This window comes from Anarhichas minor, unplaced genomic scaffold (genome assembly GCF_050575085.1).
Source record: "Anarhichas minor isolate MPS153535 unplaced genomic scaffold, ASM5057508v1 ptg000014l, whole genome shotgun sequence".
Lineage (NCBI taxonomy): Eukaryota > Metazoa > Chordata > Actinopteri > Perciformes > Anarhichadidae > Anarhichas > Anarhichas minor.
The window spans coordinates 16,113,555-16,139,049 of record NW_027466460.1 but is presented as its reverse complement, the minus strand read 5'-3'; the positions used below and the strand labels follow the sequence as shown (position 1 = coordinate 16,139,049).

Below are 25,495 nucleotides of genomic sequence, written 5' to 3'. Positions count from 1 at the left end.
AGAATCTGTTTGACGGTTATGCATGTAGTGTAGCTCTTCGCTGGGTGACACGGAGCAGAGAGCGATCAGGATGGCAGAGAGATGGAAGAAATAAAAGCTTTAGTGTGTGAAGACTTTCAAACGGCTGCAGCTCGGGACCCAAACAACTCTTTTGATTTCCTCTCGATTACCTCCAAGATTTAAAACGAAAAAAGACAAAAAAAAAAAAGAAAAAAAGGTGAAAAGAAACGGTCGACGGCTTGAACAAGTTGAGTTTTGTGTAGTGTCGTCTCGGTGTGTCCCCTCCGCTCGCCACTGAAGCACCGGGGATAGAAAAGAATATCCCTCTCAAGACACAGGTCAGGACAGAAAAAGGAAAAGCTCTTTTGGTATTTTCCACGAGGGAAAGACTGAAGACGTCAAAAGCTTTTTGGTTGTCATGTTTTTGTGCTCTGTGGTAAATGTTGCTCTTCGCTCCCAACACTGCCTGGTGCTCACCCGGCCTGTGAGAATTGTACCTCTCTGTTCAGATGAAATGATGACGATGATTCACTCCTTTATGAAATGTATTGTATATTTTATTTATTTGATTTGTTTTCTTGGATTATTCTTTTTAAAGAAAATGGCATGCACCACTTTTTTGGGCTGAATTTTGGGGTCGAGTTAATTGAATATTATGAATATTATTAATCACGATGTTGAGACGATTTCAACGCAATCTCACACTCATTCTAAATTATGAATGAAACACAATCTAATTAGAATTAGAATGATTTATTACCTGTTGCATACAATCTTAATTCCCCCTCTGCGGTTATTGGTTATCCACGTTAAGCTCTGTAGCTCCCTTGGCCTGATTGACAGGTGTGCATGGCCAACGGGAAGAGCTCCAGAAAGGACCCCCGGGACAGCTACATGTCCCGGGGGTCGTCATGCATGAAATGCGTCCAACACTTTGACAATGCTGAGCATTTAGAAGTGTCTAAAAGGTTGTTGTGCGCGTTGAGTCTGACCCAGCGAAGGACAACGCACTGATCTGAGTAAAGCACTTGTTATGAACTCTTGTATAGTTGCTGCTCACTTAGCCGGCTGTGAATACCGTTTGACAAAAAACGTGGCGTACAATGTGCCCCTTCCCAAAAGCCACTTAATAAAAATACACGTGTAGAAATGGTATAATTGGCACTTAATGCACAGGTTTGCATGGATGAACTCCAACAGCACTTAGACAGAATTCCCCTGAGAGGGGAGATTCCTCAAGGGCTAATCCTTTTTGCTCCGTCCTTCAAGAAACTCTTGATCTTTACTTAACGTTTGGCTTTTTGCTATAAATGTGCCAATGCTTTCTAAAAATGTGGGTCATTTAAAAAAAAGTCCCATTTCCAGCCTGCCCTTACCTGCTGAGGTGCATGCCATTTAAAGGTGTATTTATTTCATTTCATTTGGTTTCTTTGTATTGTTTATAGTCATGTGGTTAACGGCTCCCCCTGTCCGAAAAAGTCCTCCTCCTTGCAACTGATTCTCACTGCTGTTTAAAAAAAAAGAAAAACTCATATTATATACTTAAGAGAACAGTATATATCTATTTATATACATATATATTGACAAAATACTCACATAATGAATGTAGTGAACTGAAATGAATATCTCAAAACGTACAAAACCAGAACAGCCGTCTGCACAAGAGACGGCACCGTCGGTTCATTCTCAACAGACTGTTGTTTTTATTCGTTTTTTGCTTTTTTTGCGTTTCACTTTTTACGCTGCTTGCATTGGAGATGCAGTCCTTTTCTGACGCGGGCGTGCGACCGTAGCCTTCAGTACTGTAAATGTCTCAGGATCGAGCCAACGGGATGGGCAGCAATATTTGTCAGTCGGAAAATGGCGCAGACTTAACTACCTGTACTAGATGTAATTTATAATCGTGTGTATATATATATATATATATATATATATATATATATATATATACATATATACACACATACATACATATACTATATGTCGACTTGGCCATCAGAGACCGAGTGCTATACCTCAATCTCAGAATAATGACTCCTTTCTGTGCCTCGTACTTGTATGTATACCTTACCTGGGAGCCTGGCGAAGGGATAGCCGATACTCTGGGAAATATAGTATCCTCCGCTGTTTCTTTTATTTTATTATCTGTTTTTTCTTTTCTTTGTTTCGCCTCCCTCTTGCGAAGGGAGGAGGGAGACGCTTCAAGTGTCTGACTGACCAATATTTGCCACCCTACCTCCTTTCAGGTTTTTCAGGCAACAAAACCTTATAGAAATATATAGAGAGCAGCAGATCGAGAGAGAGGAAAGACAACAGGGACTCTACAGCTATTCCGGTTCTTAGCACTGGACGGGGTTGGTATGGGAAGGCTGCAAACCTCTCATGTCTTCCTCTGAAAGTTCAAACATTTTGGGATTCAGTCGTCTGGTTTCACCCTGGAGGCGCTCAGTCAGGGCGGTCCCACCCTGGTCTGAGAAAGGTATTTTTGTTCAATGAGGTGTTTTTTTGTTTTCTTTCATGGTTTATTGTGTGTTTGTAGGTGAAATATAACTCCAGGTTGAAACTTGAGAGGGCTTTTTTTATTTTTTTTATTTCTCACACTCAGAGAAATCAGAGACCCAGAGGGGCGATTGGGGGACAGGTGGACAAGTTAACCTTCCTTCATCTGCTGTTTTGTAAAAGAAAAATATATCCAAAATCTTTTGCATTCCAAAATAACCCCACCACAAACAGGAAAATGTACCTTTATATGATGAAAATGAAAAGAGGCTATATACTTATGAATATACAGGTATTGATTTTACTGTTTTCTTGCGTCTTCAGGTAAGCCGATCGATTTCTCTCTTTTGCTTTTCAGGTTGGTTTTAATTTCATTAATTTTCGTTCTTTTTTTTTCTGAGTGAAAGAAAAGAAAAATGTCGAACAACAACTACTGTAACCTCACTTAGTAGACGTCACATGACGCGCCGTTTTGTTTCGGGACGGCGCGTCGTGCTGAGCGCTACCGGGAAAGAAAGACCCACAATGTATATGATTGCCATGCTCCTCTCTGCCGAGAGCTTTGTTCCGTTTCTTTTTCTGTCACGCTGCATATCTGGTTGTCATTTATACCTCAGGTCCGACCACTTCAAAGCAGCTGATTGTACATGAGAAACACGCTCACACACACACACACACACACACACACAAAGAAGAATCAGGATTTTTAGTACGGCTCGTTTCCAGATTTTTAGACTTAAACCGACGGAAGCAGTTTTTGAATAATCGTCGTTTCTTGTCGTTCGTACTGTTATTCTGATGGAATATTCTTTTCCTTTCTTTGTTTTCTTATATATAAAAAAAAAGAAAAGACAAATTGTTTAAAAGCCAGAAGCCAGGTTTCTGTGAATACAGACGCTGTATTCTCTCGAGCACACACAGCGCACACACAAGAGACACGAGGCACCCACAGCAACACACTCCCTCCCTCCTCATCAGGTAGCCACACTTTGTGTGGGCGGGTTTTACGTATAATTATGAAGCTGGGAGTCTGCCGGTTCTCTTTTAGAAGCAGGTGGGGGTGTTTTGTACACACGGCCTGCAGAACATCAGCGCTGCCGGCTGAGTTCTTGATCTGGCTCGCTGGGACACTGCAGGCACTGCCTCTGTGAAAACCACTTTGTGTTGTTTGTTGCTTTTAACAAAACGCTGCTTTTTATTGTAAATCAATCTACAAATTGTTCTCGTTCAAGGAAAGACAAATCCATCCTTCAGCTGTATTCTATGTGAGCAGTCTGTGATGATGTGTGTATTCCTGCAGTTATTCTGTTGACACGTGTGTGTCGTTAAGGCTTCTGTGTATTTGAGCTACCAGTGTGTGTGTGGGGGGGGGGGGGGGGGGGCTAAACATCGACGCCGGGGATGTTTTGTCTGGCTGCTAAAAAGCACAAACATTTGACTTAAATTATGATTTAACCAACATTAAAACAACTATTATCCCTGTAAAGATGAGTGCAGTAATGTGTATCTGAGCAGAGAAAAGTCGCTTCCGTCTGTGTGCATTACCAGAGCGTGTGCATGTGCTGTTAGTGCACGTGAGCGTGCCCCACTGGTTAGCTCTCATGCGGCGGCTACAGCTGATAACACCGCCCCGACCGTGTAGCTCCCACCCTCCGGTTGCCCCTCGGGTCAACACGTTCAAAGCTCTGTCAGCGCTGTTACCATACTTTGCGCTGTTTGCACCGTTAGCTATGAGCTGCCAGCTCAGGCGTCGCCGTGTTGAGAGCCGCTGAGAGGCGATCGGAATGCTCCCCCCTAATCTCTTATGTTTACAGTTTATCTAGTTGGAAGGATAAAGATTAAAGATTCTGCAGATAACAAAAAGTGAGCGTTGCTCCCATGTGGTGTCTTGCGGCTGCATTGCATGCTGGTCATGTTGAATTGTCCACCTTGGGTACAAAACGACACGAAAAGCTACAAAATAGATGCAGGAATGCAAAGAACATCACCAGAAGCTAAATATGTTGGGTCTGGTTCGCAGTCCAGTAAATAGTCCAGAACTTGGATCTCTTCCTGAGAAACTACCCGTCGTACTTTTGGATGGATTTTTCTTTTAACTGCATATTCAAGAAGTCTCTCTCTCTCTCTCTCTCTCTCTCTCTCTCTTGCAACAAGATCCACTCTCTGAGTGCAGTTTAAAAAGATAATAATCAGCACATCTACTGACAGTTACACTTTACCTTGCGTGTCATAAGCTCCGCCATGATGGTGTTGTTGTTGTTGTTCCCCCCAGACATTTGTCAAAGCGGCGCTAACAGATCTGAGCAAATGTGCATCTCGTTTGTCGCTGGGGTGCGACGCCGAGTGCTGTAAATGTCAAAGCATTTGTGGAGATGTGACAAGCAGTCGCTCGGCAGCAGCAGCCTGGTTTTGAAAGCAGAGATAAGTACGAAACTCTTTGAGGCCAGACACGCCTCTGGAACGACGCTCTTCAGCAGCGATCAACGCGACAGAAACCTTCCCTCCGTTCAAATTCACTACGCAGGAAATTTGGGGGAAAAAATGGAAACGCTGGAGTGTAAAAATTTGAGTCTAAAGATAGAAGTCTTCATGTTAAATCACTACACATGTAAGAGAGCGTTACCGTATCAGGATATTGACAGCTACACCTTGAATTCACCGTCTAATACACTAAGTAGTCGTACGATCTTTTAGAAAAGCGTGCGCTTTAAAAAACAAGTATTGTCTTGGGGCTGAATGTTTTCAAAGTGCACTCTTTTAATTGCTTTCTCTACTTTGACATTATTCAGAGCTGTTGATTTCTAAATTCCCAACCTGGCTCATTAATCTTCTCCACGAAACCAACGCGCTCAATCCGATGATGTCGCCAGGATTAAGGGATTATATGTTTGCTGTTCTTTAATCAGTGGACTCGAGGGTGCCTTTTGAAGACTCTAATCACGATCTCAAATCATTTAAGGGTCGGTTTGCTTCAAGAACAGCGTTCTCCTGTCGAAGCAAAAATGTCACGTGACATTCAGGTCAAATTAGTCGGCTTAAATTCCGTTGATTATGTTGCTTCGCGAGCGGCTCGCAGCAGACATTTCCTCTCTCACTCTGGCTGTTTCTCGCCTCCGACGAGCCCGCGGTGCTGGCGAGCGTCTCGCCTTCTCCGCCTCGGCAGAAAGCCTCCCTGCAGATGGCAGTGAGACAGAAGTGGCAGTCTGAGGAGGTGGACGGGAGTGAAATAAAGAATAAAGGCTGCTGAAGGTCGCCGTCCCCACCCCCACGCCGCTCTTAAACAACGGGCTTTTACTGGAGCGACGCTGAAATTCACTTCACGAACCAACGGTATACTTTCACGTCTGCGGTTGAAATAAATAAATAAAAAAGGTGCCGCGGTCGCTCAGAAACCTCACTTAAGAGAGGAAAGAGGATTATTAGTGACAAAATATAGCACCTGATCAGGTAATTGAGAAAAATAAAAGCCACGGCTGTGTGAAGGAAATCTGATCAAAAACGCTCTGAGATAGACCTCATTGCATTTCACGAGGTGCCCTTGTGTGTTGCCTTGACATTCTTGCAGCATTGTTCCCATGTGGAGGTGTGTCCGGCCCTGTAGAGGTGCCTACGTGGAGTCAAATCCAACTCTGCAAATCTCTGGTTTATCTCTTGCGTGCAGGCTTCGGGTTGAGTTTGGGGGGAATTCGATTTGTGGCTTCTGAAGCTGATTCTTAGGGCTTTGTCAGAAGACGTGATTAAAGAAAACATTTGTCCAACACCTGCGAACAGATATTTACCACAGGAGGTCCGTTATCCTCTTCTCGTGTCCTCGTTCCCTTCGTTACACTTCCAGCCAGACTCTCCCTTTGTCCCGCTCTCATTCGTGTCCACGCGAGAGCATCTAAGAGCACGTTTGTCCTCCTCGGTGGTTTCTGCTACCTCAGTTCGTCACGTAGGGATCTTTTCAGGATTCCAACTGCTTCAGGAGTGGATCGGTTAGTTTGAAAACTAAAGTAGAGTCTGTTGTTGCCAGTGAAGTAACCATTACAGGCATTTCACATGCATTTCTAGACCTTGTAAACTTCTGAGGTCAGGTTCGAAAAAAGGTTTTTTGATGAAAGTTAAGCCCTCAGAGAGTGAGCGGGATGATTTGTCAGGCCTCCCACTGGCCTCAGTGTCCTCTGATTGTTCGCCGACCACAGCAATCTGCTCGTCTTGTTATTCCTCCTCAGAAATGTGTCAGATCTTGATTGTCCCGTCACTCAGAAGTGTGAAGTTTCTGCGCCGTGATGCTGCTGCAGCACCGTCGGTGGCCCGAGTAGAGGCCACGCGTCCTCCTGCCACACCTCTGTTAAATGTTGATTTTATTGTCATTTTCTTTGATGAAAAGTCATAACCCCCCCCCCCCCCCCCCCCCCCCCTTCCTTCCTTCCTTCCTCTCCCTTTCACCTTCGCGCCCCAACTATTGTCATCCTCTCAGCATCCAGTGGAGCGTGAGCACCTTGGGGCTGACAGGCCCTCGTTTATCCCAGGAGAGATGGGGTGTTCCTGGGCAGCCCCGGGTCCTTCGCCTCTCATCAGGTCTTTCTCTAAACCTCACTGCCGCCTCTTGGGATTGTACACTCGACCCAGAGGCCCCTGAACACGGTCTTCCCCCGTCTCTTCTCTTTTCACAGAGGCTTTGCCACGCTCTCCTCTGATGAGGAACTTTGCCGATTTAGATTTATTTTAAATCAGGAAGTTGATGAAGTCGTTATTTCAGCAACAAGGTGGGGGGGGGGGGGGGGGACATAATCTTCTGCAATATTGGAAAAAACACACACTAACGCACAACATACATGCAGTATATGTTTGGCGGTCGGTTAATATTTCAGCCTTGGTGAACTCTCCACTAAAGAGACTCGATGTTTTAAAGGTTTGGCCGTTAGTGTTGTATGAAGTCTCTGATCTCGCTTTGATGTTTCAGGGTAACAGGCTCGAGCTTGACTTTTAGTTTCTGTGTTTAAAAAACCAAGAACAAAAAAAATAAGTGTCTAATGGGGGGGGGGGGGCTTTTGTTTTGTTGAAGTTGCCAGTGCATTGCCGTGATCCTCTTGTAGCCTCTCTTTGCAGTCTTTCGAGTGATGGCGTCTTCTACGTGTTGAACTTTAGGCATCTTTGACGGCCGCGTACCTCCTCCTGTCGGTGGCGAAGTCTACGCCTCGCGCAGACAGAACCACAGCGGTGTATTTATAGTCGAGCCGAGGAGCAGCGCTGGCTCGTGGGCACGATCGATAGTCGGCTCAGACAGACCGGCGCTCGATGAGCGGATCTCAAGAGTTCAGTCCTCAGCCGGGAAGTTTGGCAGTATACGGAAGATTAAAACAGCCAAAACTATTCACCAACTCTCTCACGGAACACCTCGAACTCATCTGCTGCGAGTTGACCCATGAGAGCCAGAACAACATCACCTAAAAGGCTCTTTGAAAAGCCTTTTCTGTACATTATTTTCAGCCAAATACTTTTTTCAGTGCTTTATTAAAAAAAACAGCAAGGATTGTAAATATGACTAACTCTTAGCAGCGGAGGCTCGTGCAGAGCTCGCTTAATGCTCCACCGCGTTGGTCCTCTGGAGATCTAACTCAACACGGTCTCCTTCCCGAATGTCATGAATTTAGGAAAGCTGCTCGCGGAAACAACAGAAAAGCGAGCGCTGAAAGTACCGCCGAGTGTTTGGTCTTTCTTTCGGTCTTTGATAATGTATTTCCATCTTTGGTGTTTCTTGGTGTGCAAAAATGTAAAGAAGAAGAAAAAAAAAAGAAAAACTTACAACACAGAATACCTCAGAAAAGATATCCATGTAACCTTGACAGCCTCCACATATTGTCAGATCCCGACCGTCGACACATCTCCCGTCCTCCGTATTCGTTTCCCCTCTTGCTTCTTTTGCCATGCAGTGCGTAGCGCCCAGTGTGGGGGGGGGGGGGGGGGGTTGTTACCGCTTTGGTTTCACAACCTCATGCGTGTCCTTTCTTTGTCAGCGGTCTTGGTCTCAAACCTTTCACAGCCCAACTCCCCGATCCTCTTTCAAGGACGCTTGTTTTTCGAGACGATTTGAAGGATCGCAAAAGCTCAGAAAGATCCACCGAAGAGACTCTTTCAAAAGATGGGGTTGCATTAAAAGAAAGAAGAAATCCTCCCTCCGTTTGGTTCTTTATAAAGTGGGTTTGCAGAAAGAAAGAAGGCCGCACAGTCCCCACGTTGTTCCTTTTTCATACCTCTTTATCTACGTATCTCTTTATCTTTGTTAAAAACTGAATGTAAAAGAAAAGAAAAAGGCAAACACAACTAACCTCTAATTTAACTATACATATTTAAGAATAAGAAATACTCTATATGTGCACATAGATATACCTATACAAGCCCAAACCGACAAACACAAATGCATATGTATATACACAGATCTCTAATGTCGTATACGTTTATCTTGAGAAAGGAAGAGGACGAGCCTTTTCCATCGATGATTCAGGGAAACCATTGAGAAGTCCAGTGCAGTGCGTTAGTGGAATCACTCCGTCGCTTCTAGTGTTCGTTCTCTGACTCTGTTCTTACTCGTTATTTCCCCCCCGTGATGTAGCAGAGGGCGAGGGGGCAGTGGTGACTTTTTTTTGTTAACCGAAGAAGAAGTAGTGGAACTAGGATGTAGTGTGGTTGTAGTCTATTTGAGCCCGATTCTGTGAAAAGGTGTGGTGGTGGTGGGCTGTTTTTTTGTTCCTTTTCTAAAGTGGACGCTGTAAAGACAGTATATTTATGAAGATGACCCGGACGTGAGTCACATGGGGGGGGGGGGGGGGGGGGTCTTCAGGTTAGTTGTATATAAAACTGCTTCACCCTTCAACCCTCGCCTGTCTTTTTCACAGGCGAGGTGGAACTGTATATTGAAGGCACTGATGAGGAACTGTTTGTGTGTTTTTAAGTCGAGAAAAGTGAAAAGTGAAGACTGTTTTAAATGAAGGAACGTGGGGTGGGGGGGGGGGGGGGTGATCCTGTTTGGGTTCCCTACAGAACCCGGCAGACAGCGACGTCGTTAGAGAACGCATCTCCCTCGAGCTTTGCTGGGACCGACGGACGTTTTTTTTTGTCAGCGTTGAGCCTCAATATTTTTGCATGCTGGTGTACAGAGCCCCCTATCAGCCCTCTTGTTGCAAGAGGCTGGTTAATACAAAAGTGTTCTTTGGATGTTGTCCGCAGGACAGATGCTGATGTTTTGAATATGAAATATTGCCCCTAAAAAAAAAAAAAAAAGACAAAAAAGACTTCCCTTTCCTAAGAAGGAGCACCGAAGGTGTTTGTTTGTCACTGCGACAGCTTTTCGTGGTGTTTTTTTGGCTAAAGCTCTTTTTCAATCGTTTGTTTTTCCTTGTGTAAAGTACGTACGAGTGTGGATCCGTGTGGCTGTGTAAGAAACCGTGTGACGAGCTCGCTAATTTTTTCGATTTGGCTTTTTTTCTTCAACCATATTCTAGTCCCAGAGCAGTTTTCCTTTTAGGAACATGAATCTAGCTGTGCTCTGATGGTAACTCGATGGATCAGTGTACAAGTTTGAAGAACTTACAGCCCCAACAGTACATCTCACACACACACACACACACACACACACACACACACACACACACACTCAGGGACCCTCGACAACACTGCTCTCACTCTTATTCAGGTACTTAATCTACAGCGAGTTTTAGCAGTGACCAACCTCAACTATGGTGTGTTTCCATACGCCTGTTCCTATGTAGACAAGAGAAAAGTCACACCCAAAATCTTAAATGATCAGAAGAAGTTTTATTTCTCACCCTCAGAGTTTTTTGCTATATTTTCAGCATCTTATGAATGTCAATCTTCGTCTGGGTTCAGGACGGCCGGGTCTTTGTGAGCGCTCCGTTCTCTCTCCGACTCGCGTCGGGGAGCCGTGTGCCGAGCGTCGACAGGCATCGTGTGGCTACAGAGCACCGAACGTAACGACGACGTAAACCGAGCTAACCTCAACAAAATGTTTCCTACAAGTGCACAAAACGGTGGTTTGGCTTTTGAAATGGTGTTATTTTTGAAAGCCTCCACAAGCCCTCACACAGTATCCGTCTGGTTTAAGTGCTGAGTCCTCTCTCTTACACACACAACACAGAGGAAATGTGACGGATCTGCCTTTAGTTATTCTTACGCTTCAGGGAAAACTTAGTAAGCCTCTCTCAAGGACCAGGAAACACGTCGGCGCTCAGCCGGACGTCGTGCGGTCGGACCTGCAGAACTGTAGAGCTGAGGAGGAAGAGGAAGAGAAAGGTCTGCCTTTCAGTCTTCATCGTTTCTCGCTCGTTCTTTGACTCTTTAAGTCGGCCGCTCTTCTCTGCTGCGATTGGTTGAAAACCTCTGCAGTCTGTTGCTCAGTGTCAGTGTTGGAAGTCTGTAGACTTCAGAGGGTATTTCACGAAGAACCGGTCACCGTTATTTATTGTACCTCTTAAAGATAAGTTGTATTTCATGTTGTAAGAACTCTTAAGATTACTTTTTACATTCCTGCTGTTGGTTCTTGGTCGTGACCTGATTCTGTTGTGATGGCTCTGATTGGGTTGGCAATGGCTCGTGGTATTTGGGTAGATGCAGGAGTCGTTGTCCAGGGGTTTGGACTACAGACCTCTCCTTTTACTTCGGTCTTGATTTTTGTCCTGCTGAGGTTCCTTAACGTCTCGTGATCTCACCTCGGCTCTTAACGGGGGGCTGGGCGCCCTGCTGGGCTTTTATTCCTCTTCTCCGCAGAGATTTTGTTTTCGGGTTTGACGATATACCTCATTCCTTCAGTCCAGCGGGCCCTAGTGGGGGGGTGTGGGATGGGGGCTGTGCCGATGCTCGGGATTCCCCCCAAGCCCCCCCTTTTCACGATGTGGTCCCAGCTGGACTGTACCTCTCACAGAACGCATATAAACACGCATACACTGACACACAGGTTCTCCAAATACCCCGAATGGACCTCATTTTTCAATATCTACTGTTTACAGTTTGACAAAACAATTGTATAATTTAAAAAAAATATTTTTCTCATATTGTAGTTTTATTTATGTACAATATTTTTTTTTTTTTGTTCTTATTTTGTACCTTGTGAGTTGGACGTTTATTCTTCTAGGCTTATATTATCGATGTCCGTGTAAATGAGCACTTAACGAGGATCACAATAACTGGTTTGAGTTTGATTGACTGATTTGATTTTTCTCTTTGAATGCTGAATCCGATATTCTGATTGGGCTGATGAATAATAAATTGTCTCATAATGTCCGATTTCTTTTGACAAAAAGATGATTTGATTTCCTACTGTTTTGTTTTTTTTAAACTTCATTTTGCATTGAACGTCACGCGACGCTGATTAGATCTGTCTTTGTGCATGTGTAAAATATTTTACTGGTTATGTTATATTCAATTTGGTAGAAAAGAAAATTGCCATTTTTGCCACACATCTCAGCTGTAACGTTGTGTACGGTAGTGTTCACTGGATGCTAGAACCTTCTTTTCAAAACCACTATTCTTCTAATAAATTTTGTTGTGAAAATAAAACGTGTCGCCGGTGTTATTGTGTCGAGGATGTGAAAGTTGTGTGTCTGTGTGTGTGTGTGTGTGTGAGACGGACACACATGTAGTCCTCCATTCCTGACTGACCTCTGACCCCCCTGGGTTAACAGCCTGAATAAGCAAAAGGTCTTCAAAGGTTAAGTCCCGCCCCTCTGAGGGAACAGCCAGGAAGTACCCCATGTACTCAAACATTCACGCCTTTAAAGAAATTAAACAGGTAACAATTTCCTCTCTAATATCGATTTTATTTTACTGTAAAAACATTTTTTTTCTGGATTTAACTTTCTCGTCAAAAACTAATTTTTAAAAGATTACATTTTGAACACGTCATAATAACGTTTTAACGCTTACCTTTGCCCAATACTGAATTTTACAGAATAGAGCCTGAATGCATCATAATGTAAATCAATGGCACCTCCAGCTAACTCTGCAACATTTTGTGTGCGACTCCGCATCGTTACCTGCTCGCCACCGGCTCAGCCGTCGCCATTTTGAGATTCACGGGGAGTCTCTCTCTCTCTCTCTCTCTCTCTCTCTCTCTCTCTCTCTCTCTCTCTCTCTCTCTCTCTCTCTCTCTCTCTCTCTCTCTCTCTCTCTCTCTCTCTCTCTCTCTCTCTCTCTCTCTCTCTCTCTCTCTCTCTCTCTCTCTCTCTCTCTCTCTCTCTCTGCAGGGCCTGAAGGAGGATGCCTCTGCAGTGGATGGAGGCAGAAGAAGACAAATAACTTTTCAGGGCACAGGAAGTAGGTCATCTTCCTATCAAATATTTATTTCTCATACTGTGCCCAAGGCTCCTAAAGGACTCCCTCTTTAGAGACTCTGTGTGTGTGTGGTTTCATGCTTTGCTCATATATGGCCGCTAATCTTCTGTGTCTGACTGAATTTGAATTCAGAGATGTTGAATATTATATTGTAGTTCGGTCCGCTCACAGTCGGCAGTGGCACTCAGCTCATGGTGGCAATCAAAGTACTTCAAAAACCCTCAGCGCCTGATTGCTGCACTTTTCGTCTAAATTGGTAGTTGAAGCCGTCTCAATTTAGTCTGAGGAGCCCCCACAATGCAATGCCCCGATGGCTGCCGTCCATCCTGGAGGTTCGGATCAGCTCCACATTTTACAGCGTCTTAGTGACATAAAGGCCTCGGGGAACTGGTGGAAGCCACGACTGCTCGTGTTTATCCAGCAGCTTTCTGTAGTATCTAGAATTTATGGTTTAAATTAGTACCATGATAATAAGAAGAAGAAAATGCTACCGACATCAATATATATCCCACGACGGCAAGTACGTTGGAAAAAATGGAAGCTCGACGTGCTATAAATATTAAACTATTTCCATTTTTACAAGCTCTACTTACAGCCTCTCCTCTCTGCTCTGTGTTCAGTTTATTAACTGGATCCCCGTTAGCTGACGCCTTAGCGGCCGCTGATCCTCCTGGGGTCCACAGAAAGGACAAAACGTAATACATGCAAAACATGAGGTGAAACAAACAGCCTGGAGATCAGTCGAAGTTTGACGTTTTCAAGGACCGTCGGAAAGATGAAGATGTGAGGATTGTGACACACACACACACACACACACACACACACACACACATTGTGTTTTTAGTTTAAATAAAACATGCTTTTCCATCCCGCCGGCGGGTTTTGGGGTTCGGCGGGTCATGCCTGATGTGGCCTTACACATAGAATAATGATCCCAGTCACCTCCACACAGTGAGGCATTAGACCTATTATTAAACACTGGTATCGGATCAGTTCTTGGTATCGGCCAATACCCAAAGCCCAGGTATGGGTACCTGCAAAGAAACCGGATATCGGATGCTATTTGCTGTCTTCAGCCTCTTAAATATGTATATTTGTAACGATCAGTTTTTTCTGTTCTGTAAACCTGCAGAGACGTCACCTTGGGCTCTGAGACATTGTCACGGCCGTATTTTACAAGACATTTATAGTAATCACAGAACGAATCTGCAGAATAATTGATAATGAAAACAATCATGTGTTGCAGCCCCACAAATGAATCAATAAAGCTTGTGACTGCGTTTCTAATTCTGTACAAGTTGTGTTGCTAAATGTCTCTGCAGCACATTTAGAAACGCAATGAAATCGTTTGTGATTCGTCTGCTGATTAAAATGATAATAATAGTATATAATTATTGATTAGAGTCTAAAATGTGAGAAAATAACAACCTCCCGGAGCCCATTGTGACGTCTTTAGACCGTCAGTCTGAAATACAAACATACTCACTTCACACTGGCACGAAAAAAAAGAGAAAATCTGCAAATGCTCACGTTTAAGAAGCAGGAAACAACAAATGTTCGGCTCTTTTTATTTTGTTGATGATAAATGAGTTAAACAATTTCTGTCTTTTAATTCTATGTTGGTCGAGGTATCAATGAATGGACTAATTGTTGCAGCACTCGTGCACTGGAGAGGAGAAGCACATTTAAACTCTCTTTCTACTGCGTGTCGATGCTGCAAAAGTGCGTCAACCTAAAAAATAAGAGCTTGAGCGGCTCCCATCGTGTCCTCCAGCACAGTGCACCACAAAAACAAATATGTGCGCTTAAGAAATGTACAAGAACAGTTGATATAAAATATTCTCCTCTTTCCAGCCTGTTACTCCCGAGACGTGAACACGTCTCTCCCACTTTGTTTTTCATGCACACTCACTGACTGCTGTGAGAATGTCAGAGGCCCCATCAGAGGCCCCATCAGAGGCCCCTCCTGCTGTGGTGTGTGGTGGCCGGGCCCAGCAAGGCTCCCCATTACTGATTAATGGAACCACATCAGCTCCATTCAATTAAGACTCAGCGCCAGCCCCATGCGGCCGTCTCCCCGGGCCTGTCTGAGCGGAGACACACACCGAGGACGGCTGCTGCTAACAAGCTCCCGAACAGAAACGGATGCACCGCCTTAAAAATCACTTTGCTGTGAAGCCACTTCTATAAATACGCGTCTGGTCTTCCTTTTAAATGTCGCTTCATGCCTCATCCGAAGCGCTTTGACTCGCCTTGATGCTTGGAAGGTGCTTCGTGGACACGACGGTACACTCTTTAACCTTTTACCCACATTAGATATGAATTATTGACACGCGGCTCCAGCTGCAGATGCACAGTGTTTATAGTGGAGATACGACGAGACGGTCAATCGATTAGTGGGCCAACAAAACACGAGGATTTGAATAATTAAATAATACTTTAGGATGTGTTTCAGGAAAACATTTGCTGGTTCCTATGAATACTTATTTGGACTGTGGGTCCAAAACAAGCAGTTTGAACCTGTGAGCTGTGAACCTGTGACGGCCAAACAATGAAATGATCGATCGGAAAACAGAAAAGTGATGGATTAACTGATGTTGGAAATAACTGCTAATTGGAGCTTTACTCGAGGTCTTAATTGGATGATATTTGGAGGCAAAGCTATGTTGACTATCTACAGTTGAACCCTTTAAAAACAGCAAACAGCAAATAAATAAATAAAAGATATGCATCATATTTCATTGTCAAACAATTTCCCCCCAAAAAGCCAATATTAAAAATGTTCCTCAGAGGGCTCATGGTCCAAGATAAACACCTCGACAACATCCCTTTGATTGTTCCTCTACTGTCAACTAGAAGAAGAGCAAAATGACAATTATTAAAAATATGAATCAAAGGATTATCCCTCGCCTGCAATCATTGCATCACTCACATTGTTTTTAAAGGATTATCTAATCTACATCTTCAGGGAACACACTGATGATGAAACAGTTATAAGTGGATTTATATTCTGTATTAAATAATATTATATTTAATATATTTTAAATAATCTAAATATGCAACGTCACTAAAGCTGTCAGGTACATGCAGAGTAGTGTAGACTTGTAAAAAAGTACAACATTACCTGAGATGCAATGGAGTAGAAGTATATAGCAGCATGACATGTAAATACTCGTGTACACGTGTTCAAGTATAGTTCAGTTTATGAGCTGATCTCGTAGCCAGATCTCGCGTTATCTCACTACCGTAATCTCGCGAGCGAGCGAGCAAAGGTGAGCAGTCTTACCTTAAACTCTGGTGTTTCTTCTTCTCTGTGGAAAACACGTCCCACATCCGGGCAGGATTTCGCTCCTAAAAAGATCAAAGTCCAGAAATCCCTAAAATCATCCAGGCTCGTGTTCCAACGTGGAAAACGACGTCAGCATTAGCAGGTCACACAACCGGAAGTGGATGTACGCATCAATTCTGCGTGCGCGCGCAGAGAGACACCGGGTGGCAGCATCGGTTATAATGTTTTATTTACATTGCCAATATAATCTTATTTATAAATTCAACATTGATATTTAAATGCATTCAGCCCTGCAGGTCAACGTTTCTTTATTTGACAAATCTAAAAACAAAACAATTAGAGTGACGCTGAGATTAATAATCTAATTATTTTATTCTCAGGCTCTCCAACAATGCTTCTACTAAATATTAAAAAAGAAAACCACGCCAATAAAAAACGAAATGTTCAATACATAAACAGTGCAGAAGTTAAAGTGTAGTAATAAAATAGAATAAACTGTAAATAAAATAGAATAAAATACGATTCTTAAATAGAATACTGTGGTAGACTGGTACAATTATAAACTGTCATGTAGACAGGTTGGGCAGTAAAATAGTATATGTATATAATCTGCATACCACCATTGATATGTCAAGTTAGCTGATAAACTGCATGAATTACCAAAAACCATGTAGGTAAACATATATATATATATATATATATATATATATATATATATATATATATATATATATATATATATATATATATATATATATATATATATATATATATATATATATATATATATATATATATATATATATATATATATACAGCTATTGCTGACTGTGTTACTGTATTAAATCAACTCATTTCGGGACTTTACAGTAAAATCTCGTCTTTTTTTCCGTCTGCCTGAGCTCCTTCCTGTGTTAGATTCAGCGTTAATCAATGTGAGAATGAGGTCGAAAATAGCAGAAATAGGAGGAAACAAAATGTATATAAATATATATATATTCAGTTTAATCTTAAAGTTCTCCACAAACTCTCAAAATGTCTCAGGACTGAATTTAACTCAAAGTGACCTATTTCATGTTACAAACAGAAGTAAATAGTGAAGTTTATATATTTATATATCAGCCTTCACAATAAAAGAAATCAAACCCAACAAAGGGAACAAAGCCACTTCCTTGCCACACACACAATCAGCCTTAAACTCTCCGCAGAGCTTCATTGTGCTGTTGAATGTGACTGAACCGAAGACAAAACAGCCTCGTGAACCTTTATCGGCAGACGAAGACCCCGAAGCTCCACCGTGGAGCCTCGGCGCGTCTGGTTGGATGTCTTCGGCTTCCTCCACCCGACGTGGCCGTGACACAAAAAACAATAAAATAATAAAAAGGTGACATTCTCTGGGAAATGAAAACCTCACAATCGCAACTTCCTTTGAGGAGAGAACTCGTTCAACAAGGTCACACCTAATTGAAAGTAATTGAGACAGTGTTCTGTGACTTCTCTTATTACTCTTCTTTCTTTCTCCTCCAACAGGAACTCCTCCAGGTCACCTTGGTAGTTTCGACTCCTTTTGGCAACGGCCTGAAATATTCTGTTAGCCCGCGGCGCTCTCAAACCCCTTCCCCCATCCTTTTCTCTGTCATCCCCCCCCCCCCCAACTTCCTTCCCAAACTTCGTTTCTCCCCCTTCTTCCTCATCTTCTTTCATATTTTTCTTTGCCTTCATCCCATCCTCCTCTGCTCTCCTCTTCTTCTTCTTCTTCTTCTTCTCTTTTTTCCTTGTTTCCTCTCATGCAACTCACCATATTCACTGTAGCTGCAGGGTGTGTGTGTGTGTGTGTGTGTGTGTGTGTGTGTGTGTGTGTGTGTGTGTGTGTGTGTGTGTGTGTGTTTGGGGCCTCTGGCTGCAGCCTGCAGAGGGTTATACAGTGGATCCGATGAGCACCTAGAGACCACTAACCATGATCATATCAATAAAAGGACATCTGCTCTACAGCAAAAAAGACCTGCACGAGAGGAGAGGAGGAGGAGGAAAGAGAGAAAGGGTGTGTGTGTGTGTGTGTGTGGATGGGGGAGGAAAAAGAGGAGAAGAAGAGGGCGAGTGAACAAAGAAGAAGAAGAGGGCATAAAAATAGGAGCGAGGAGATGAACAAAGGAAGAGGAAGAGACGAGTGGAGGAAAGGTGATGAGAGGAGAAGAAAGGAGGAGGTGAGGAAATGGTGAATGTGTTGGTGGGGGAGGAAAAAGAGGAGGAGAAGAAGGGACTGGTACAGGAGAGAAGAGGAAAGAAGATTTGATGGAGGGTGAGAGGGATGAACAAAGGAGAGGAAGAAGCAAGCGAAGGAGAGGCAACGGAGAGGAGGAGGAAGCAGAGGATGAGGAGAGAGAGAAAAGGGAGGGAGTTTGTGTGAAGAAAAGAAGGACGACAGTGGAGAGATGAACAAAGAAGAGTAAGGAGAGGAGAGGAGAGGAGAGGAGGATAAGGGAGAGAAGAAGAAAACGGGATGATTACAAATAAAGAGAAGAAATGAAATGGATGAGAACAGTTAGACACAAAGAGAAAGAAGACAGAAAACAAATAAAAGAAAAATATAAATGACAGGAAAGCAAACACAAGGAGGAGAGGAGAAGAGAGAAAAATAAACCGTTAATGAAGACAAGAAATGCTTCAATCTGTAGACTTCAACTGCAAGGTCTCCGATGTGTTCGTCTCTTTAAAAGACATGAAGAATATAAAAAGGAACGCCTTATTAAAATTACAATACAATACAACGTGTTTTTGCCTTTTGATAGCAAAGCTGCTTCTATTGCTGGTTCAGAGAGACATCTACGGTTCTTCTGGTGGACAGTTTCATAAGTTCAAATATCGAGCAAAAGCCCCTGGACTTAATACTCGGGCTAAACCAATTATCCTACGACACAAAACTAAATCCAATCAGGAAAAGACTGATGAAATATTACTACAAGAAGAGAATAAACAAAGGAGTGCGAGGAGATGATTAAAGGAGAAGGAGAGATGAACAAAAGAGCTCGTTCAGTGGTGGAGAGGAGGAGAGAGGATGGACGAGGAGAGGAGCACAAGGGAAAGGAGAGCAGGGAGGAAGAGGAGGAAGATGAGGAGGGAACGAAAAACAATAGAGGAAAGAGAGACGGAGAGAAAATATGAAATGTAAGCGTTAAGAGGAGACAGCAGGATGAATCAATAATAGTGGAGGAGAGGAGGAGAGGAAGAGAGGAGAGGAAGCAGTCGGGGGGGGGGGATCCCTCTGCGTTAGTGGCGGTCTCAGGTAGTCCTCGTCCTCAGGTGTTTAAAACCTGCTGCCCTCTGCTGCTGTCAGACGGCATCCACACGTTACGCTACAAATGAAAATCTCTTTTCGCGTTTCCTGAGGCCTTTTTCTTTCTCTGCCAACCAATTAAAACCGGGCCTTGAAGTGGACGAAGTATGAGACAGAGCCCCCCCCCCCCCCCCCCACAACCTGTCCACACAGGAACAAGACATCCTCAAACAGTCCACTATAAGGAACTGTGCGTCCCTTAGTGGCAGTTTAGCATCTCTGTGATTGTTTCACATCTATTTTCAGGCATCTTTGTAGTCATTTTGGGTCTCTTTGTAGTTTTTGTGGGTGTCCTTGTGGATGTTTTGTATCATTCTTTATTAATTTCGGGTCTCTTAGTGGTCATTCTGGGGCTCCATGTGGATGAACTGCATCTATTTTAGGTTATTTGGGGGCTCTTTGTGGTCGTTTTGCATCTATTTTTGCTCGTGGACCCTAAAACTCACGGTTCAGATCGGATCACGGATCAGAGCCACAGATCGGATCAAAGATCGGACCAGCACAAAAGGAAAAAGGGAGCAAATATAACTTTTAGATCCTTATATCATGTGTATTTTGCTGCTGATACTAATAGCCGATCATCGATGATCCATATTGTTGTTAGATCATAGCAGCTGGTCTACGAGGCTCCAGACTTTTTTGCCATCGTCCCAAACATAGCACCAGGTTTCTGCAGGTCTACAGTGCTAATGCTAATTGCTAGCATTCAGAATTACAAAGAAAACGATCCCTTCCTCTTACAGAACAGCAAATCAAACAGCTGCTCAGAAAATGTCCCAACCTACTTGCATGTGAACTCACAAATGTTTAAGGGATTTTATCCCGTATTTTGTCACAATAACGGCCCCTTTCACAGCAACTTCACCTCACCGTCATCACAAGAGTAGCCTGCATTGCTAGCGGTTAGCATTAGCACAAGTAACAGTAACAGTAAAGTCCGGCTAGATGTTAAAGTAACGCAGACCGATGCCAGCAGTTCATGTGGTGCTTCTTAGATTCTCTGACTGTAGCAGGTGGAATTAGCAAGCTAGCCGGCTAACTAGCCAGCTGCTAAGCGAGTATAATCGAATGCTTCACCCACACATTCACTTATGTTTATGTATGAATATGTGCAATGCATTGTCATTTCTATACGTAACCGTTTGTAGTTCTCTCTGTTTGTCAGAACAAAGTGCCCACAAAGAAGAGCCACTTTATCACTGCGAGATGTGTTTGTTTTTCCACTTCTGCTTTTAATGAACCAATTTCCCCTCTGAGATCAAATACGTTTCTTCTGAACGTAAATTCACCAAATAACACTGAATAAATTGTCAATATTTTGTGCCGACACTGGCTGATTGTTTTTTGTCTTTCTTGGACTTATAGTTTGTGTTTGTCTCCAGTTTGGAGACAAACACCTCTGCGGTTATTCTGCGGATGATCAATCGTCTTGTGTTCACACAGCTGACAATCAGCCGGTGTGTGTGTGTGTGTGTGTGTGTGTGTGTTTGTGTGTGTGTGTGTGTGTGTGTGAGTCCTTTGTGTCCATGTGGGGAGATGTGGCGGCTTTATTGAAATTGGGGGGTTGGGAAGGTGCTGCTGCTATGATTTTATCCTCCTTTAAAGAGGACAGGAGAGGGGGAAGGGGTAGAAGTGGCGATGTAAAAAGGTTGAAGGGGGGGGGGGGGGGGGGGGGGTTGCAGAGGTGGAGGTGGGGTGGTGGAGGAGAGATGCAGCAGCTTTTTCACACTGGAGAGGGAAGGGTGTGTGTTTCTGTGTGCTGGGGGAGGAGGGACTGTCAAAGCCGATGGGGGTATATATTATGTTTTATGGTTACGAGGGGACGCATAAATCACTGTTTCATTAAACGGCTTCAGTCTCAGAGTGCTCCCCCCCCCCCCAGCGGGACATCCCTCTTTCTCTCTCCTCCATCATTCCTCACTTTGTCCTCCATCTTTACTGTCTCCTACTACCTTCTCACAACGGGCCTCCTGTCCTCCTCCATCCACCTCTCCTCTTCCCTTTTCCCATCGTCACTATCTCTCTCCCCTCCCTCATCTCCACGAGCTGCCATCGGCCACCGACTCAGCCCGGGCACTAGATAGCCGTGACACTATGAGGTCAAAGGTCAGGGCAGCAACAAGAACAACAAGAACAACAAGAACACCAGAGTCAATGTCAAGGTTGGAGAGGAAAGAAAAAGAAAAAAACAATGAAGGAGAAACAGCTCTTTTATTTAAATAAATAGGAAAAAGAAGCACTAATTGTTGTCTGCTTTCAGGTGAGACAACATGAACCCAAACACGATCTGACATTTTTTTCTTTCTTTTTTTGGTTTTGTGAAAAGTCCCATCGATGACGCGAGGCTGGTTTGGAAACTTCTTTTTTTTTTTGGCAACTGAAAACAAAGATTTCTCTACAGTCTACAGACGATTCAGTGACAACATCCTCTTCAACATATAAAAATACTATGACAAAATCAAACGCATTATAAGCTTATAATATATATTACAATCTGTTAGGCTGTTACTGTGTGTAGATGTATTCATAATAACAATAAAAGCTACATTAGTTTGAATCTGATTCATGACACAACTCGTCGACTTTTGTGGAAAATTTAACTCAAAAAAGGTTTAAAAAAACAATTAAAACATGTTAAAACGAAATATCACGCGTTTTTATTTTTTAGTTTCACATCCATATAAATAACATGTCATCATATATAAAAGCTACATTTTCTGCGATGCGTTCACTGGCTCTGCTGACGGAGTCGGAGACGGAGCGTTTGATCCGAACAAACACGCCGCATCGTCGTATAATGAAGCTCATTATCGGGGACAGCGTCCTGTTGTTGGAAGCGTCTTACGGTGACACACACACACACACACACACCTACACACACACAACACTGAACTTCTATACTTGTGAGGACCCTAATTCACATAATGTGTTGCTTGGCCCCGACCCATCGCAGCTATACGTGGCTCATCCCAGGCTGTATTATTTTAAATCTTTCAATATCTGATGCAACACTTTACTCTGAGAAAATTGTATTGTATCAGTAATAAAAGTAAAATTAGGAATCTGACAAGTCATTCAATGCCAGTATTGAGATTCTGATATAACTTTGACTCGAACATAGTTCGAACCTCAACTCTAACAAACAAGTTTAAACTTGAAACAGACCTTTGAAGAAGTGAGAAATCTCATTCTCAAGGTCTACAAACACCGGTCCTCACAAAGATAGAAGAGTAAACCACACACACACACACACACACACACACACACACACACTCCCCCCGCCAGTAAAGGGCTTCTGGTGAGCAGCTCTGGTGACGTGTCGTGACCCCCTCTGCTGCCCCCGAGTGAACCCGGTGACCTTTGACCTTCCGGCTGCTCATGGTGATGGGCTGACCTTATTATTTATATTCAAATTATGACTTAAACTCAATCATCTGAGCTTATTTTACAATTTAACGATTTCTACTGTGAGCAAAGGTTGTAATCATCGGTAAACTCATACCTCACACTCACAGACTACTCTACTGCCTTTGTTGGAGCCCTGTTAAGAAACAAGTCGAGTATTTAACGCGTTACAAAGAAACAACGGTTTAATATCCTGTAAAATATTTGATTTGGCTGCAAATGAATTATTCAAATGTAGATTTTTAAGACCTCCTGTTGCTAAAGAGTCTAACGACGAATTGGAACGACGTCTTTGCAAAATCCTCCGACATGTTGATAGTTTTTTCATCAGTGAAGTATTTGTTACAGTCACGTCTCTCTAAAGCTCAGATTACGTCATTTTCAAGGCCGGCTTCGCTACGGCGAATATAAACTAAGCTTTATATTAATAACGTGTGAAACCCCACAGAGACGAAACCCCGCCTCCTTCAGCCGGAACACCATCGGACCTGATTTTGGGGGAAAAAAATATGTACGCTGGTCAACGACGAGGCACAAATCATTTTTTGATCCCGTTTGAATTGCGTCACATGTGATGTTTGTCAATTTAAAAGATAATTCCGCACGTCAAGAAAGTCTAATTATGTCATAAAACTGTTGAAGTATAAGAAAGTGAAAATACCTCGTTACACACAAACGTGACGTTTCTCTCTGAAGCTACGATGCCCGTGTGTTTCGTACCAGGATGAACTCACACTAACATCGTTCTGTCTCTTCCCGGCTGATTGAAAAAGCGTCGCTGTAACTCATCCGGTAAGATAACGTTACATTAATGTGTTGAACATCGCTAAGTTAGCTAGCTAGCCAGCGGCCCTGTTGGTGTTGGTGACGATCGGTTTCACACTAAACTAAATGTTACTACGACATATGACGTATGTGAGGTGTGAGGGAGTGGAGAGCAGCACGTAACCAGCCACGCACCAGAAACACCTACACGAGAAGGCAAACGGAGGCTTTTCGACACACGAGCGATTGAATATGAGCCGGAGTTAGGTAGTTAGCGCGCAAGTTCTCCTGCAGCAGGTGAAGAAGGAGGAAGATGACGGTGAGGTCGGCTTCGTTGACTTCATGTTTCGAGAGGGAAGAACTGTCTTATGTTACAAAACTGTGTCTCCGCGCGAAAAACATACAAAAACAAACATTAAAATGTCCGTTTATCAGTGAGCGAATCCCTACAGTGTGTGTACCTCTTTAGCTTGATGTGTGTGTGTGTGTGTGTGTGCGTGTGTGTGTGTGTGTGTGTGTGTGTGTGTGTGTATGTGTGTGTGTACGTGTACAGCACTACACACACTCCTTGCAGCCACATTCCACAGGCTTCTCCACGTCCTGCGTGAACGAGGTCCCGTCTTCGCATTCGAAGGTGAGCCGCCGGCGTCGGACCCTCAGAGGAGCGCAGCAGGAAGCGACGGCGGCGGCGGCGTCCGGCTCGACTCCCGCCTGACACCGACCCCGACATTCGACCCAGGAGAAAGGCTTGGACGTCTGGCAGAGGACGGTCCCGTGCTGCAGGCGGTGGTAGTCTCTCACCGGCTCACCTCGACACGGGGACTCTGTGGATTACAAGTTATTTATAATTAAGATATAACTAAATATAATAGATATAACTGATTTTTTTTAACCTACACAGGCCTGATACACTGGTCATATCCCCCCCCCTCCCTCCTCCTCCCTCACCGATGTCGCAGCTCTCTCCGGTGAATCCTTGCTCACAGACGCAGCGCTCTCCGTCCTCCGTCTCCTGACACTGACCGTGCAGACACCGGACCCCCCGGCACGAGCCCGCCGGCTCCCCCTGCAGGTTGCACAGCGCGCCGCGGTATCCCTCCTCGCAGTCGCAGCGGTACGTCTGCGTGTCCAGCGCCACGCACACGCCCTTCGCACACCTGGGGGGGTCGATGAGCGCAGCGAGGAAGATGAGGAGGAAAAAAGACGAATCAACATAAAAAGTTGTATATTTGTCACATGTGTCACAACTTAAACGCCGAGACAAACCGCACTCACTTGCTGTCGTCGCATGGGTTGACGCCGGTTGCCGATGTGACAGCATCCGCTCCAGTCAGGCCGGCTGTTACCGGCTGGTCACAGTGTTGTCCCGTCCAACCTGACTGGCAGTGACACTGGGGACCCTGTGAAAGACAACATGTCTGCTCCTTTATCTACTTTATCCTTCATTTGAAGAGACAGATTATTATAAAAACTAAAATGTAATCTTATTACTTTAATATGAATGTCCTCACACAGCTTGACAAGCCTTTGCACTCCGCCCTACTTACATTGACAAACTCATGCATGTCATTGTTTACAAGCTGTTAGAGGGTCTGTGGTATTCCGTCTGTCCGTCTCCTACCTGAGCAGCGTTGGGCTGACAGATGCCGTGCAGGCAGTAGAGTTTGCGGCAGGCCTGGCAGCCCGGCACCACGCCCGGCTTCATGTGGCCGCGGGTGAAGTCCTGCAGCTCGTGGTTGATGTAGAGGTTCCTGATGCAGCCTTGGAAACTGGACACGTTGAGGGTCTGAGAGGAGAAACCCAGAGAGGCATCCATCGCCGCCTCGGGCATACCTGTAGAGACAGGCGGTTACACGGGGGAACCAATCTAC

The 25,495-nt window shown here is 44.0% G+C and overlaps 1 protein-coding gene across 1 annotated transcript in view; it reads right to left on the bottom strand.

Moving 5' to 3' along the window:
- Positions 1-21,453: 21,453 nt before the first annotated feature.
- The window catches only part of LOC142950134 (slit homolog 1 protein-like), a 42,567-nt gene continuing 38,525 nt past the window's right edge, over positions 21,454-25,495 (bottom strand). The window contains exons 27-30 of the mRNA XM_076092033.1: positions 25,246-25,457; positions 24,900-25,024; positions 24,573-24,781; positions 21,454-24,448 (exon numbers count right to left, since the gene is read on the bottom strand). Coding sequence (XP_075948148.1) covers positions 24,180-24,448; positions 24,573-24,781; positions 24,900-25,024; positions 25,246-25,457 — 815 coding nt within the window. The 3' untranslated portion in view covers positions 21,454-24,179. The remainder of the gene's footprint in view (positions 24,449-24,572; positions 24,782-24,899; positions 25,025-25,245; positions 25,458-25,495) is intronic.